The sequence below is a fragment of the Schistocerca piceifrons genome, chromosome 1 (assembly GCF_021461385.2).
Source record: "Schistocerca piceifrons isolate TAMUIC-IGC-003096 chromosome 1, iqSchPice1.1, whole genome shotgun sequence".
Lineage (NCBI taxonomy): Eukaryota > Metazoa > Arthropoda > Insecta > Orthoptera > Acrididae > Schistocerca > Schistocerca piceifrons.
The window spans coordinates 578,512,187-578,530,723 of record NC_060138.1 but is presented as its reverse complement, the minus strand read 5'-3'; the positions used below and the strand labels follow the sequence as shown (position 1 = coordinate 578,530,723).

General features: G+C 38.3%; 1 protein-coding gene across 1 annotated transcript in view; it reads left to right on the top strand.

Annotated features, from left to right (window-relative positions):
• LOC124786080 (splicing factor 3A subunit 3) overlaps positions 1–16,220 on the top strand; it is a 78,303-nt gene extending 62,083 nt beyond the window's left edge. The window contains exons 9-12 of the mRNA XM_047254234.1: positions 2,059–2,242; positions 8,365–8,475; positions 8,557–8,647; positions 15,663–16,220. Of these exons, the coding sequence (XP_047110190.1) occupies positions 2,059–2,242; positions 8,365–8,475; positions 8,557–8,647; positions 15,663–15,796 (520 nt within the window). The 3' untranslated portion in view covers positions 15,797–16,220. The remainder of the gene's footprint in view (positions 1–2,058; positions 2,243–8,364; positions 8,476–8,556; positions 8,648–15,662) is intronic.
• The last annotated feature ends 2,317 nt before the right edge of the window (positions 16,221–18,537 follow it).

Genomic DNA, 18,537 nt, shown 5'->3' with positions numbered 1-18,537 from the left:
TGTGAGATCCATTTCTGTTTTGAAAACAAGAATCAGTGGTCCATGCTACATGAATAGTTTTCCTTCAGAATTTCTGAAGAAAGCGAAGAAAGCTACTCGTCTTCATCTCTCCTCTGCAACCTGTGATGGAATATAGCCAGTGTTCTGTGAACTTGAAAATTTTGTAAATAAGTGTAAATAAATGTTCAGTTTAGTAGTTTTGACACTGTCGTTCGTATTGTGGCTTGCAAGATCAAGAGCAGAAAAGCTCATTTTTGTGTAGTGTGTAAACTGTTCCCAGTGTTAAGTGACAAAAAAATTAACACTCATCAGCAAGTAACTTGTGTAAGTACCTAATTCAGAGTTCGAAAATGGTTATCTTAAAATGTAGCCTACATTATATGTTTTAACATTATCTGTAATCTCTTTCCTCACTATGTTTGAACACCTTGCGATGCATACACATGTTAAATTTTTGCGATTTGGGATCTTCTGGATTTCTGTTTTTGAAAGTTGGTAGATATGCATAGTATTTCATTGAGAATTGCTATTCTTTGTGGAGATGCTGAAAAGAATCTGCAAAGTCCATGAAGTGTAGTGAAAAATATTCATAAATTTTTATTTATTGAAGCAGCTTGAAGCATAAACAGATGCAACTGGCGGGCACAACATTGAATGTAAGAGGCATTGGAAAACTTTTCTTTAACACGAAATCATATCGTGCATCACAAGCTACTCGTGACTGCTGCACCATCATACATTTTTGTTGTTAGTTTGTGTTCACAGTTCTCCAAACGGTGATTTATCTGTTGTGTTATGTATGTTGCCCGAGAATGAGTGTCATGATTTTCTAGTGTTGTGAAGTTCCAAACTCTTTCAATAGTTCGTCCATGAATGATGTACCTGGATATTAGTACTATCTAGAAAACAAAGGCTGCATTACTTGTTTTGTCAGCTGTTACAGAAACAAACTCTGTACCCTTAATTTCTTTTCAAGTTTCTTCTTGGCAGTCTTGAAGCATACAATGGAAGACTTCATACTACATGGTTTTAAGGTGCCTTTGAAAATTGTTGATTTTTTCTAAATGCAATTTTAATGCCAAGTCTAATTGTGCACTAAAATTAATCAAGGCACGAAAAAGGCCAGAATTGGAAGATGTTTCAGTCTCATTGTACCCTCTGAGGGCAAGTTCCAATGCACCACAAAAACAGATATGTAATAATTAGATTTAGTATGTACCTAGTATCGGTGTCTTTTTATTAGTGTAATGCCACTGACCTTCTGTACCTGCTTTCAAATGGATAGATATATTTATACCGCCTATAGTAGCCAGATTCAAAATGTTATTGAAATGAACTAAAGAAAATTCATGTTTCCTAATTTTGTCATGGAAGTGTTTAATATCCATGAAAGTTCTTATCCAAATAATAAACAAGGAAAATAAAGCAAGACATTTTTGAAATCACAACCATACAGCCATCACTGTTACTGTACAATTTGCAGTAGACTTTTTTTACTGAATTGACGACTTTTTCATTTTAACTGTCTGTGAAATTCATAAAGTAGGAGTCGGCCTAACTAGCCTCTTGATTTCTAATTTTTCTTCAAAGTTGGGTCGACTAAAAGATTCAGAGAGCAAGGAAATGACCAGATTCATTATTTAATGTGTTCACGTGTCACTCAAGCCTCAAAATTCATTCAGTTGCAGAGACAACACCCAGGAAATATTTACATTGCTCGTAGCTACATGCTGCTAAGCACTCTGCATACCCTGTCCCCTCCTGAGATACCTCAGTCCACATTTGCAAGTACAGTGCAACCCCAAGTCACTGTTGGCACATTTCCATCAGACTTAGCTGTGTTCTGCACTACCTCCCCACTTGTATATAAGGCACAAAAAGCAAACACATTTTAACAAAATGTTTCATGGGGGTAGCACAAACCTCCAAATATATATAGGAGCGACCCTGGACCAAATTATAGTGTTTCTGATTGTAAATGCTATTATTAAAAATGTGCTCATCACAGGATGGTTTCATTACTTAAATGAGGTTATCAATATTTCTTTGTCTCCCCAGGTTCACAGAGTTAGTTTCTGAACAACGAAATGCTACAAAAGAAAATGTTCAGCGCAAACAAGCTCGCACAGAAGGAGAACGTGATGATTCTGATGCAGAAGCAAGTGCAAGTGAATCTGAGGATGAGGATGATACTGATGTACCATACAATCCTAAGAATTTGCCACTGGGATGGGATGGAAAGGTGAGTAATTTCTAATTGGCATTTAAACATTTCAACAAGTTAATCTTCTGCCATTAATCCCTTTTCTGGAATTGAACTGTCTTCTGAAAGCTGCAGTTAAATAATTTTTGGTAAATGTTTACACATTTATGAAGCATGGGATATTTGATGATAGCCCAGTAAAATTCTGTCTTTGTTTGTGATATATCAAATTAACTATTGGAGATCTTAGTAATTTCAAGATTTTGGCACTTTACTGACAGAATCCTTTTGGCAAAGAGGTAGTCCTAAGTGGAGAAAAACTAGTGGCAATGATTGGTGATTCAAGACAAAGCAAATAGAGCAAAACCCCGAAAAGAATGGATATGACTCAGAACAGCAAAATATCCTGGAAGTTAGTCAAAAAACTTAACTGTACAATAGTCAAACAATTCCCTGCAGTAATACCCAGTCAAACTGGCCACCAATTCCTATGAAATGGAAAATCCAACAATAAATGTCAGAAAATAAAAATTATCTTGCCATAGCAAAGAATCAAATTAGTTCAAAATGTCATTTACTGTAAAAGAATCTAATCATGAGCTGAATTCAATGAAAAATAGGAAACCAACTATAGTTGAAGATATACACAATGAACAGGTCCCACAAATCTTCCCACAAATACTAATTGTGACCAGCAATCAGATCTGCATCATCATGTTTCAGACATGAGGCTTGTCAACCAGCGAAATTGCTTGATGTGTGCACCATAGTCAAAACAATGTGGTGTAGACATGGTATCAGTTCCAGTTGATAGGTCGTGTATGCTGCACAGGCTGTAAAAGTTCGACAGATGTACATGATGATATATCTATGATTTTTGAGTCAAAGGGATGGTGGGCTGAGTGTTCCAGAACTTAATTCCATGTTAGAGGAGGCTATAGGATGTCATTTATCACATCAAAATGTCGGAAAATAGCTGCATGATGCAAATCTCCATTCTTGACAACCATGGTGAGCACCATGTCATATACACCACCACCATGGACTCTGACCAGAATGAACTCCCCAGGATTGGCATTTGGTGTTACTTATGGACGAAACTCAGATCTGTTTGTATCTGGATAATCACAGGCAATGTGTTTGGAGAAACCCGGTAGTATCAGACACATCCAAAACTGTCCCCCACATGTGCAAGAAAGTGATGGTGGAGTTATGTTCTGGGATGGCAGTACATGAGGCCATGGTACACCTCTCATGGTTGTTGAGGGCAGTCTCACTGTTCTACAATACAAGGATGATATTCTGCATCTAATAACGAGACTGTACTACCAACATTTTAGTTGCAATTCTAATCTTGAGGGATTGTAACTCACTTGCTTGTCACATTGTTCTTGTGAAAAGTTCTTTCAGCATATTAGGGTCATTCCATGTCAAGTCACCCAGGCCTTGACACCAACCATGTCAGATTTTGATGAAACTTGGTACAATTACTTCTTTTATCATCCTGAAAGCACTTGTAAAATTTTTTTGCTCTATCTCTTATAGTTTTTTTTATAAATTTTTAAAGTTTTTAGATTTGGCTTTGTTCCAGCAGTCGGAAATTGTAACTTAAACGTGTCCTCACAACTAAAAAGATTTGTATATTAAAGAATACTCAAGATATCAGTATGAAATTTTGGAATAAGTTTGTGTATTATATCTAAATGTTAAAAAAATTGCCATAAAGATATATTAAATTCTTCCAAATGAAAAAAATTTATAAGGGTTTTTTTTTTTTTTTTTTTTTTTTTTTTTTTTTTTTTTTTTTTTTTTTTTTTTTTTTAGCTAACGGATGTTTAGTTTTACAAAAACTGCAATATCTAGAGTCTCAGACCTGATAGAAAGCTCAAATTTGTTTTAAAATACTCTTAATTGTATAGGCTATTAGATAAAAGAAAAATTATGTTGGCTTTTTAACCTGTTTAATAGTTATCTAATTTTTAAAATAATATTAATTATATTTTAAAAATAAAAAATGCCAAGTGACTTAGACACCGAAAATAAGTTTTTGTCTTCTTGGAGTAACAATGTACACTTGGATTTTGTATTGTTACTCCTGTGTTTTGAAGTAAAAAATTATTACAGTGTTAAATAGTGCTTGGATAGTATTTTATTAAGTTTATTCGAACTCTCAGTAAGTACTGTTGCTTAGTTTACAGAGATTCTTTTCCAATATCCTATAAAAGTAACCAGAACAGTAATCAGACCAAAAGTGAAATCAGTATGTCAGATATTCAAACCTGTAGTGTAGGGTTATTTAAAAAATCTGACTGTTTCCAAACAACCTACACACCTTCAAAAAAGTTACAACCGGTATCAGAATTGAGTGAGGAAGAAAAAGATTTGATCCACCTATGATCTGGAATTAATCTGTGTGAATTTAAGAATATATGTTCACACCACAGCTACTACTTCTTAAATGTTTTTGAAAAGTATCAAACAACATGTGTAGACCCACTAAAAAAATACAAAAAGCCCATCAAAAAATCGTTGAGAAGTGTAGGCTTGGATCTTTCTAAACAATTACTGACAAAAAATATTAGCTTTGCTCAACATGCTGTAACTTTTGTGAGGAAAAATTAAGAGTTGAAGTCAATGAAAGTGAAACAGATGATGAAGTCATGGTTGAATTAGAATCATTGGAATCCAGAAATGAATCCCTCGTACAAACAAACATTGCTCTTGATTATTTAGGTTTAACACCGATAAAGCTTCATGGCTTGTCAGAACAAAGTAAAGGGTCTTATTTTAAAAGGAAGGTTAGCAGTATTGAAAAGACTGCAAAAAAGGCGGTTTCAAAAGCATTAAAATATGATGCACCAAGTTCTGATGATGACGAAGAAGATAAAAGTGTGGTTGAGAAAGCAAAGGATTTTGATGTAATGATTTCTCTTATGAAAGAGAAGATTTCATCTGTTGGGAGGTCTAGAAAAATCCAGATTCTGACCTTGGCTCCAGATTCTTGGACTCGAAATAAAGTGATGAAAGAATTTAATGTAAGTGAGTACATGGTGCGACAAGCTAGAAAGCTAAAATCTGAAAAGGGTATTTTGGAAACTCCTGGTCCAAAAAAAGGTAAAACTCTTTCTGAAAATACAGTAAGACTTGTAACAGATTTTTATGAAAAGGATGAAAGTTCCAGAGTGCTACCTGGAACAAAAGACAAAGTAAGTGTTCAAAAAAATGTGTACATGCAAAAAAGACTCATTTTGTGTAACTTGAGAGAACTCTATTATTCTTTCAAATGGGAGAATCCCGAGGTAGAAGTAGGATTTTCAAAATTTTGTTTCTTGAGACCTAAATGGTGTATCCTTGCTGATGCTGCAGGCACACACACTGTATGTGTATGCAGTATCCACCAGAATGTTAAACTATTACTGGATGCTGTGAAAATTGAAGAATCTTATAAAGACCTAATTAAGATGCTTGTGTGCAACACAGAAAACCAAAACTGCATGCTACATCATTGCAACAGCTGTCCTGCAAATACTGCACTAACAGAGTGCTTAACTGAAAAACTAAGTGAAGATTATGATTTAGAAGAAGAAATTTTAATCAGTCAGTGGGTTAACACAGACAGGGCAGAAATGATCAGTCTGTCTATCAGTGTTGAAGACTACATTTCTTTATTGGTTAGGTCATTGGAAAAGCTCACCCCACACTCATTTATAGCAAAATCCCAATCAGCAGCCTTTAAAAGATTGAAAGAAGACCCACCACCCAAAACAGCAATTATTGTGATGGATTTCAGTGAAAATTATTCCTTTGTTATACAAAATGAGATCCAAAGTTACCACTGGAATAGAGGTGGTTGTACTCTACACCCAGTTGGAGTTTTTCTAAGAAATGAGGAAAACAATGTTTTTGTTTCCAACCACTGTTTTATTAGTGATGACCAAGAACATGACACTGGTTTTGTTCACTTTGTACAAAAAGAAATTACAAAGTGGCTGTCATTACATCATACTGACATAGACTCAGTTCACTACTTTACAGATGGTGGTGCTGGGCAGTACAAAAATAGAAACAGTTTTAAAAATTTGACTGAACACTTGAGAGACTTTAATTTGAAGGCCCAACACTCTTTTTTTGCAACAAGTCATGGGAAGTCAATTTGTGATGGCCTAGGAGGAAATATTAAAAGAATTTTAAGGAAAGCCAGTCTACAGCTTTCAGACAAAGAACAAATAATGACAGCAATCGATGTGTATAAGTTTTGTGAAAAAAATATTGAAAACATTCATTTTCACTTTACTGACAAAAAAGAAGCTGACTTGCTACAGTTAAAACTAGAAAGCAACCCGAACCATTCCTGGAACTAGAAGTTTTCATAACTTCAAACCACTTCCAACAAACAACCTTGAAATTAGAAGGACTACAGATAGTGTAAAACCCTCCTTAGTCTTTTCTTTCCATTCTTCTTCTGATTGGGTTCGTGTTGAACCATCCATAAATTGCTATGTGGCTGCAAATTATGATAGTAACTGGTACTTTGGACTGGTATAAACAATATTCAATGATGAAGAAGATGCAGAAATTCTATTTCTACATCCTTCAGGACCCGCTGCATCATTTTATTGGCCTGAAAGAGACGATTCCTGCATAGTGCCTTTGGAGCACATAGTCTGTGTAGTAGACGCACCTCAATCAAGCGGCACTGGGAGAATGTATTACTTCAAAAAAGACTGTATCAAAAGAACTGAAAGCTCTTGGATGAAGTGGAAAAACAGTTTGAATCAGCATTAATGTTTATTAAAAAGACAAAATTACTCAAAAAATTCAATGTTTCAAGTAATCAGTTGGGTTATACGTAAGTGTCGTAAGTAAACTATCTTTGTACATAATTCTAATGTAATCTACTATAATTAATAAACATGTTAAAAAGCCATCATTATTTTTGTTTTATCAAGTGGCCTATATGTTTAAGAGTAAATTAAAACAAATTTGAGCATTCTATCAGGTCTGAGACTCGAGGTATTGCAATTCTTATAAAACAAAACATCCGTTAAAAAAAAAAGAAAAAAATACATATATATATTTTTTTTCATAGAAAATATTAATATATTTTAATAGCATCATTTTTATCTTCAAATATGTATAATAAATAAACTTGCTGCAAAAATTCATGATGTTATCTAAAAGAGTTTTTAAGATAAGCAAATTTAAAGTTTTGAATACAAATTAAACTGACCATTTCCGAAGGTTCAGAAAATGCAAAACATAAAAACTTTAAAAATTTATAAAAAAAAACTGTAAGAGATACAGCAAAAAAAAAAATTGCAGGTGTTGTCAGGATGGTATTAGAACCATTTGAGCCAAATTTCATGAAAATCTAAGGAGGTGAGTGTAAAATTTATTTTTTATTGGGTGATTTGATATGGAATGACCCCATACTCTAGCATCATCAGAATTGAGTGACCTGCCTATTGCCCAAACATGATCCCAATTGAACATGTACGGTGTCAGTTGAAATAAGCTAATTTTGAAAATAACCATGTACTCAGCGCTACCTATGCAGAATCGCCATTGTGAAGATTAGGGTAATTTGGATCTTGGATGGCTTGATCTCATTTATAATATCCCATGAGGGATTAAAGCGAGCATCCTGTGCCATGAATTTCGAAATGAGGGTGATGCAAAACTTTTGTTGATTGGTGTATAAGGAATGGAAAGTCCAGATTGTAATACCAACAGTAGTATGAAAATGCTACTCACCATAAAGATGACATATTAAGTTGCAGACAGGCACACTTACTTGTGCGAATGTGCGTGTTCTCATTTGTGAAGAAGGCTTTCGCCAAAATCTCAATGTGTAATATTCTTTTTGTGGTGTCTGTCTGCAACTCAGTGTGTCATCCTTACAGTAAGTAGCACTCTGTCCTTTTCATAACATTATTGACGTATAACAAGTGACACAGCCCTGAAAGAACATTTATTATTCCTAACCTATTTCTGTGTCATAATATGACATCAAATCTTTTACAGCCAAAAGCAGAATATATGTCATTTGAAGAATGTGTAGAGGTTGTAGACTTTTATTACAGAAAGTTATCCATTTGAACTTTTGTTAGCATTGTGTCAAGTATACTACAATTTTAAAGTGTTGTATAATTTAATTTCAGCCCATTCCTTACTGGCTGTACAAGCTTCATGGATTGAACATCAGTTACAATTGTGAAATATGTGGCAATTTTACCTACAAGGGGCCAAAAGCATTCCAGAGACACTTCGCCGTAAGTAAAGATTTAGTTTATAAAAATAAAAAAATATTCTTGTTTAACAAAATACATGGTCACATTATTATTTGTTTACAGGAGTGGCGCCATGCACACGGTATGAGATGTCTTGGAATTCCAAACACAGCCCATTTTGCAAATGTCACACAGATTGAAGATGCTTTGGCATGTAAGTATTTTCCTGTTATTATTTTCATACATCACTCCAGAAATATATCTCAACACATAGCTTGGTAATTATTTGTCAATAGAAATCTATTTGATTATTGTCAGATTGGCTTCTCTACCCTATCCTTCAATATTCATGTTTCTTCTTTGACCATAAACAGTGCAAAGTGATACAAGTTAATATTGCACGATTTTATTTTCCCAGTGCATGGGGATTGATTTGTAAAATTTGTAATTTCTCAAAGAGAGTGCCACATACCATTCTTAAATGAACACCTGAGGCATATTTTTACAACGCTGCATAATAGATTCCTTAGTTAAGGGATAACGTGTGTACCTCTTTCTTGTTACCTCAGCTGCCCTTGATTACTTCGTATGAAGCTACATGAAAGAAAAACATTTTCTGCTGTATACCATGCAGCATCAAACAACGTAAAATCACAAATTTGAGGAGTTGATATAATTGAACAGTCAAAGCAATGGATTGGAATGGCGGATAGAGATGTCGGTATACATCTTGATTTACGTTTTCCGCGATTTCCCTAAATTGCGTAAGGAAAATGTCAGAATGCTTCCTTTCAGACGTCATAGCATTTTCCTTTCCCATCCATCCTTATTCGAATGTATGCTCTGTCTCTAATGACTCATTGTCATTTCTAACTTTTACATACAGGATGTAGTTTATTTCTGAATAATAGGCATGAAATGTTTCAAGTATTGTGCAGTGAAATACCAGCCTCATGAAATGAATGTAATGTTTTATCAAAACTAATAATTGTTTGAAAGTATAATATGAATGGATAAAAAAATTTACTCACTTAGCAGTGGCAGATTAAAAGCCATGAAAATTTGTTAACTTTCAGAGCCAGTGACTCCTTTTCCTGCTAGAAGGGTTAAAGGGAAAGGAAAAATTTGAAGTTTTATAATTTGTGGTATTTACATTTAATTATTTGGTTGTCAGTAATATTCCACCTTTGCTGGTACCACGCGAGGTGGCGCAGTGGTTAGCACACTGGACTCGCATTCGGGAGGACAACGGTTCAATCCCGTCTCCAGCCATCCTGATTTAGGTTTTCCGTGATTTCCCTGAATCATTTCAGGCAAATGCCGGGATGGTTCCTTTGAAAGGGCACGGCCGATTTCCTTCCCAGTCCTTCCCTAACCCGAGCTTGCGCTTCGTCTCTAATGACCTCGTTGTCGACGGGACGTTAAACACTAACCACCACCACCATCTTTGCTGGTAATATGTAAGATTTAATTTAACTAGTATTTTCCATGGTATCCAAGTATGCAAAAAATATTCCCTAGCACTAACCTATTTGTCTGAGCTAAAACTTAACAAACAGTTTATATGGTCCAGAGTGTTTAATATTTTCATTTATTTTTCAACTTTCTTCCATCTACTTACAAGATGTGGGAAAAAATCCTATTCACTAAAATTTAAGTACATCAAACACTTTATGAGAAACACACATGGCATTTGCATATGTTACTTACTTCTTATATAACAAAATGTACTGAAGTTAAGAATAGTACCTTCTGAAGTTGATAATTTTAATACAATGGGAAACAGCAGAAGTAGTCATAAACAGCATTCTAAAAATAGAAATACAAATGTAGCCTTATGGCAGAGAAAGGCTCAGATAAGTATCAAGAAAATAATTGGCTGCCTCACTGGTGAACTAAAGGTGCCAGTAAATACAACAATTTTGCAAATAAATTAAAGTCATTGCATAGTAAGAACTCCTTCCATTCCATGGAGGAAATTTTGTATAGTTACTTAAGAGATATATATATATATATATATATATATATATATATATATATATATATATATATATATATATATATATATATATATATATATATATATATATATATATATATATATATATATATATATATATATAAAATTATTTTTTTTTTGGGGGGGGGGGGGGGTTGAGATAACAAGAAGCAAGTTTAATAGTTACGTATGGATATACAACAAAGTAAGTTAACCAACTATGAATCGGAGGCTAATAACCATGGCCGCAATTACTTGTTCTCACAAGGGAAACTCACCTTCACAACCCCCCTTCAGATCTAGTGGTAAGATGGCCCAGTGGACAGCCCGCCAAAAACTGAACACAGATCAAGCATGAAAACGGAAAGAAGGTGTACTGAACAGTGAAAAAAGAAGCAAAATAGAAACAGCAAATGGCCAGAGCTCAAGAAGTGCAACATCAAGCGAATCTAAATAGCCATGGCAGTGTATTATGTGGTCCTGGTGTTGGACTGCAAAGGGGAAGAGTCTTGTTAAAATAATAATTAATATTAACGAAGGTTAAGGCCAGGAGGGTTTTGGGACTGTAGGATATATTGTAGGGAGAGTTCCCAACTGTGCAATTCAGAAAAGCTGGTGTTGGTGGGAAGGATCCATGTGGCACAGGCTGTGAAGCCATCATTGCAATGAAGGATATCGTGTTGGGCAGCATGCTCAGCAACAGGGTGGTCCACTTGTTTCTTGGCCACAGTTTGTCAGTGGCCATTCACATGGACAAACAGCTGGTTGGTTGTCATGCCCACATAAAATGCAGCACAGTGGTTGCAACTTAGCTTGTAGATAACATGACTGGTTTCAAAAGTAGCCCTGCCTTTGATGGAATAGATGGTGATTGTGACCGAAATGGAGTAGGTGGTGGTGGGAGGATGGATAGGACAGGTCTTGCATCTAAGTCTATTATGGGGATATGAGCCATGGGGTAAAGGGTCGGGAGCAGGGCTTGTGTAGGGATGGCCGAGTATATTGTATAGGTTTGGTCGGTGGCGGAGTACCACGGTGGAGTGGGTGGGAAGAAAGTGGGAAGCGCATTTCTCATTTCAGGGCAGGGCGAGAGACAGTCAGAACCCTGCCAGAGACTTTATTTCAGTTGCTCCAGTTCTGGGTGGTACTGAGTTAAAAGGGGAATGCTTCTTTGTGACCCGATGGTGAGTCTTTAGAAGGTGGTGGGAGACTGGAAAGATAAGGTATGGGAGATTTGTTTTTGTACAATGTTGGAAGGCTTCAGTGAGACCTTTGGAATATTTTGAGAGGGACCGCTTGTCACTACAGATGCGACAAACACCGGTGGCTAGGCTGTATGGAAAGGGCTTCTTGGTATGGAACAAGTGGCAGATATTGATGTGGAGGTATTGCTGGTGGTTAGTAGGTTTGATATGGACAGAGGTGCTGATGTAGCCATCGTCGAGGTGGCTTGTAGGGTTTAATAGGACCAGTTGAAGCAAATGGGAGAGAAGCTGTTGAGGTTCTGGAGGAACGTGGATAGGTTGTCCTCACCCTCGATCCAGATCGCAAAGATATCACAGTGAATCTGAACCAGGTGAGGGGGTTTAGGATTTTGGGTTCTTAGGAAGGATTCCTGTAGATATCCCATGAATAGGTGGACATAGGATGGTGTCGTACAGGTACCCATAGCTGTTCCCCTGATTTGCTTGTAGGTAACGCCTTTAAAGGAGAATTAACTGTAGATGAGGATATAGTTGGTCATGGCTACTAGGAAAGTGGTAGTGTTCAACAGCAGTAAGGCCATGGGCATTAGGGATGTTAGTGTAAAGGGTGATGGCTTCAATAGTGACGAGCTGGGCACTGTGTGGGAAAGGGGTAGGAACTGTGGAGAGTCAGTGGAGGAAATGGTTGATATTTTTTATATGGGAATGTAGGTTCTGGGTAATTTATAGAAGTTGTTGGTCCACAAGAGCAGAGATAAACTCAGTGGAGGCACAGTAACTGACCACAGTGGGGCATCCTGGGTGGTTGGGTTTATGGACTTTAGGAACCATATAGAAAGTAGGAGTGCCAGAAGAGTTTTTTTTGTGCCTACCTGCGACTCAGTATCTCCTCTATATGCTGAGTAGCTACTTTCCTTTTCATAATATTGTTACATTCTGTCCTGGATTTTCCATTGTTTGGTTTTTGCCTTGCAGCTTTTCTTCGATCCTAACCCAGTGCTGTTTTCCTTTGTTACTATTTTCTAATGTGTTACTGTACTCAGTGTCCATCTTCCTTTCTCTTCTTCCCTGTATTTCTCTTGTCACTTTACAAACCGTACTGCATGCTCTACATATGAGCCATACTGTATCAACTGTCTCGCCCACGCATGACAGACGGCTTCAAGACCATGCTGATTGTTGATGCAGCATCTTGTGTCCCACATTACTCCCGCCGATATCAATTATCTTATAACTATAAATTGATCCCTGTTTCACTCTCCCATATTTTCACATGTTATTTCCTGCACCTTTCCCATGCCACACCATCTTTTATCTCACCCTAAGAATCCCTCCCCAAGCCCCACTCTTTCTTCGTTCTATCCCTGTTCGCACCAAGTAATTCCACCTCATTCAGTCATATCTGTCATCCCCCTTCTTCCACCCTTAGACCTGCTACCTGCAGTAAAATTTCGTATCTCTTCTTTGATCTCATTGTGACTTCACACCAATTTTAGTGAGTTTTCACCTTTCGCTACCATTGATTCCCTTTAGATTTCATCTTGTTGCCCTCTTTTTCATCCATATCATCCTTCTAGTGATTTTTCCAATGTATTTGGGTGTATTTTTCCAATTTTTTTGGACATCGTCACACATTATTTATATAACTTTTGCATTTTTTCCGCCACCGTGGGTCCTTGCTCCTTCCATCTGCATCAATACAGAAAGGTTTCCTTATCCCAAGTGAGAATCCTGTCCCACATGCTATTTGTGTTGTTGCTTCACTCGTGAAATCCTCCCCAAATGGCCTTACCCTCAAATTACCCATCTCCTTCCACAGTGACCTCCATCTGTTTAGATTGCACCAGTCCTTAGCCCTCACCAACATAGTCCTGCAAAAACCATATCAACCAAACCCACTTTCTCCTTTGAAGGCATCATCTACAAACTAATCTGGGATATGGCTATGAGCACCCACATGGCACCATCCTATGTCCACCTATCCATGTGCCATCTTAATTCTTCCTAAATACCCAGAATCCTAATTGGTTCAGATCCATACAATCTGGATTGAAGGTGAGGACACCCTATCCACATTCCACATTCCTCCAGAACCTCAGCAGCATCTCCCCCATTTGCTTCACCTGGTCCTGCAAGACCCAACAATCCACCTTCCTAGATGTTGACCTCCACCTCGAAGATGACCACATCAGTACCTATGACCGTATCAGACCTACTAACCACCAGCAATACCTACACTTCGACAGCTGTCACTTGTTCCATACCAAGAAGCCCCTTCCATACAGCCTAACCATGGCCATCGCATCTGCAGTGATGTGCTGTCGCTCTCAAAATGTACCGAGAGTCTCTCTGAAGCCTTCACAGACTATAATTATCCTCCCAACATTGTACAAAAACAAATCTCCTGTGCCTTATCTTTCCACTCTCCCAGCACCTCCCAAAGTCTCACCATCTGAAGAGCATTCCCCTCGTAACTCAGGACCACCCAGGACTGGAGCAACTGAATTACATTCTCCTCCAGGGTTTCGACTACCTCTTGTCATGCCCTGAAATGAGAAATGTCCTGCTCCTATCCTTCCCACGCCTCCCACAATGATATTCTGCCATCCACCGAACCTACACAATACACTTGTCCATCCCTACACAACCCCTTCTCTGAACACCTTACCTCATGGCTCAAATCCCTGTAATAGACCTAGATGCAAGACCTGTCCCCTCCATCTTCCCATCACCACCTACTCCAGTCCGTTCACAAACATCACCTATCCCATCAAAGGCAGGGCTATCTGTGAAACCAGTCATGCGATCTACGAGCTAAGCAACCACTGTGCTGCATTCTATTGGCTGTGACAATCAACAAGCTGTCTGTCTGCACGAATGACCACTGACAAACTGTGGCCAAGAAACAAGTGGACCACCCTGTTGCATAGCACGCTGCCCAACATGACGTCCTTCATTTCAGGGACTGCTTCGCAGCCTGTGCCAAATGGATCCTTCCCACCAACACCAGCTTTTCTGAATTGCGCAGTTGGGAACTTTCGCAGCAATATTTCCTACATTCCCGTAACCCTCCTGGCCTCAACCTTTGTTAGTCATTGTCCTCACCCATCCAGCCCGTTCCCTGTTCCGATTTCAGTACTACACAGCCCTTCCCAATGACGCATCCAGTCTTTTTACTTCTCTCCTTTCCCGCAACCCTTCTTCCCCCATCCCTTACTCTCGGCATATCCTCCCAACTCCCCCTAGCTACCTTACCCTCTATCCACCTCGTCCCTGCGCGCTCCCCAGGAACACTTCATTGTCCCTCACCCCTTTCCCTTCTATCCCTCCCCTTTTCTGTCCCAGCCTCCTCCTTGTCCCCACTCAGTTGGCACTCCCATCACACACTGCTGCTGCTGCTGCTCCTGCTCGCGATGCGGCTGCAACTCAGCATCTCCGCTATTATGATGAATAGCTACTCCACTTTTCTATTTGTTCTATTGTTGTTACTACTACTACTACTACTACTACTAGTAGTAGTAGTAGTAGTAGTAGTAGTAGTGTTACTATTATTGTGTAATTTGTAAACCAGTACTAATGAATGTTACAGGGTCACACTGCACTTGGGCAATCATTATGTCCAGTTGTTTTCCATTGATCATTTGCTTAATACTAGTACACATTTGGTCTTTCCTCAGTCAGCTGCAGATAGGATGAGAGAGGTTAAAATCCTGTCTGACCTAATCATAAGTCATTTTAGAGGTATCCAAAGATGCTTCATTCTCTCACCCCTCTCTGACTGAAGGAATTGCGCTCTCTCTCTCTCTCGCTCTTTTTCAATTGGAGAAAACAGAAATATGTTTGTCATTGTATTTTGTCATGTGTAGTACTTCTGACATTGTTTCCTTCAGTAGTTTTCTTTACTATAGATACTGTGTGATGATCAAAACTTCAGCAAACATTTTCAGTGTATGTAAGGGATTGTATCTGAAGGTTTTTTGAAGTTGTTTTATAGTTTCAAGTGGTTGTTTTATTTATATTTTCAGTGTGGGAGAAGCTTAAAACACAGAAGCAGAGTGAGCGCTGGCAACCTGAACAGGAAGAGGAATATGAAGATTCACTTGGAAATGTTGTTAACAAGAAAACCTTTGAGGATTTAAAAAGACAGGGCCTTCTCTGATATGGTTTATTATCATTGTGTGTGCATGTGTTTGGCATGTATGTGCAAGGTTTTAAATATTGATGGAAAATATAATGTTAGAAAGAAAGAATGGTGGACTTATTGTTGTTTGTGAGAACTGTCAGTTCTTATCAACATGAAATTCCATGTTCTAGCTCAGCATTTAGTTGTGACCTACTGAGTACTGTGTTAAATTTTGTCAAATAAGTGTCACAGCTTTTGTTTTTAAATGTAGCTCAGCTGTCAACATATGCATTATTGCAATTTCCTTTTTATTTTCTCCAGTGTACAAAATATTTTTTGTTTGTGTGTACCGTTTTTCAATGTAATGTGCAATTTGCAGTCTTTGCCCTGTATGACATGTCTTTACATTGCTGTACAGTAATTTCTTCTGGCTTTCACATAAAAACTGTTCTTACAATAATACTGTGTTATTTTGTTATTTAAATGTGAGAGTGAAGACCTGTTGGTTGAAAATAAGATGTAATGGTATAGGCACAATTGGTGTGGTTAGATTAGTCATTCCTGAGTTTATGGATTGTTACAAGCTGGCTAATAAGGTGGAAGATCTTTCAATTTTTTCCAGAGAATCTGCTCAAGTATGTGGGAAGTTTTCCATGGAATATAATTTAATTTTCTGGTTGAAAGGTTTGTGGCTCCAAAATAATCTTGAGATGGAAATAACAAAAGTTTTATACATGTCATTGAAAGAGTGTAAATGCTTTCGATGGCAGCTGAGACCATCTTATATACGAAGACAACAATGATGGTGAAGAGGAAGAAGAAGAAGAAGAAGAAGAACAAGAAGAAGAAAGTTCAGATGACTGTTTTCAGGGATTTTACATGTCAGCTTGGTTTTGTAAACTAGGAATGTTTTTAGTCTGGCTTTACAGTAATAATGGTAAAAATATTATTTTTTAAAAAATGCTGAAAAATTAAGGTGCACCTTACAGTCTGCAGCTTGTTATAGGCCATAAAATACAATAAGTTGTTTGTATGTGGTGATTGAAATAGAAAAATGGTTTCTTCCCATCATTCATTAGATGTAAATCCACCTGGATACTGAAACCAACATTGTGGATAGTGGATCTTTAATGTAAAGCACAATTTTATTTCTGTTGTTGGCTTACTTTATCATCTTGCAGCCATGGTTATTATCTGACTGACAGGAGGGCTCTGTAGATTTTTTTATGAACTTTCATGGCATAATTCCTTATGCGAATTTTATGTATTGAAATAGATTGATATATTTCAGTTGAAGCACAGCATCATGTTATCTCTGAAACAAGAAAATTACATTAACAGGCATAGTCTCTTGAGCTATCAGAACCTTTATCATTCTTTTCTATCCACATTTGTGATTCTTTTCAATTTCTATATATCATCCAGGTGTTCTGTCGAGTTGCTGTTTCCATTTTATGCACAATGGACGACCAACTAAGCCTTCTTCTTCATGGCTGAATACCTGAAAGCATACTTTCAGGTGCTGACAGATTGAGTACGGGAGTCCTTTATTTTCAATAAAAGAAAAGGGAATTTTTTTTTAAATGCGTGGGCTATGGATGGCAATGGATTTTCACAAAGCCGTGCATGGGCCCTGGGATGGCGACACATCAGATTTTTCCAGTATGTGCCGCTATCCCACGGCTTCTTCACGTGCTCAACAAACAAACAACCTTTCTGCTGACGGGGTGACGCTTAGGGAAGCGTCCCTTGCCTAGGCAGAGCTCCTACAGCAGCCAATCAGAAAGGTCCAGAAGATCACGTGTGAGCGCCCACCGCGCCGAGCTGCGTGAACGAGGCGTGTGGATCGCCCTCTTTTACTGACAGGCCCCCGACGAGATCAGACGCATTGGCCGGTTGCCTCGGTGCACTTTTCGAGACCCGCCTCAATCTGTTTGCACCTTAGGGTCGCTAAACTCACATTATGTACCCCGGCTAGGTCAATCAGTAAATGTTTTCTCAATAAACGGGAGGCAGTTTGCCGACCGGAGTTGAAAAATTAACACTTTTTCTTTTTTAGACCCCACTTCCAAATCAGCCACATCCTGACATGCACAACTGGTGTCAGTGAAGTGGGATCCGACACACCATGCAGTCTAACAAGTATTGAAATTACGGCTAGATGCCGGGACATTTTCTTTGACCCGGGGGCCATGCAGTAAATTAACTTCTTGTGGTGCTGGAAGCACCGATACGACACTGCATTATTACATGCAACTGTCCCTGTTGCCGCCGCGTCGGCCCTGGTGGCCCATTTTATTTCAGCATTAACGCATGCGATACAGCGACATCGCCGCACGTTGACCATCACACCGCCAACCAAGCCACAGTCAGCCGGATGCCACTGTATCAGATGCTGCCGGGGCAGCACTTCTCACCGCCGCTGTAGCGTCGCTGCGCAGCCTGCAGTCAACGCCCAGCTGCCGCCTTGTCTGCCTCCGCCGCCTTTGCTGCGCCGCCAACGTCGCCGCCTCCAGCATAATGAAGTAGTGTAAGTCGCAAGCAATTGCAGTAGCCTGGCCTCGCTATCTTTGTAGCAATTCCTTGAGTTGTTTGTGAAGTCATTTTGTAAACATGCCTGAAACCCGTTCAAATAAGCAAGCAGGAGCTGCTGCCAAAATTCCTGGCGCAGACCCTGTCACTATGTTAGAAGATCAGATAAGACAGTTAACTGTGCAAAAGATGGAATTGCAAGAGCAGTGCAATGTGCTTGCAGCGGAAAGCAACAAAAAAGTTAC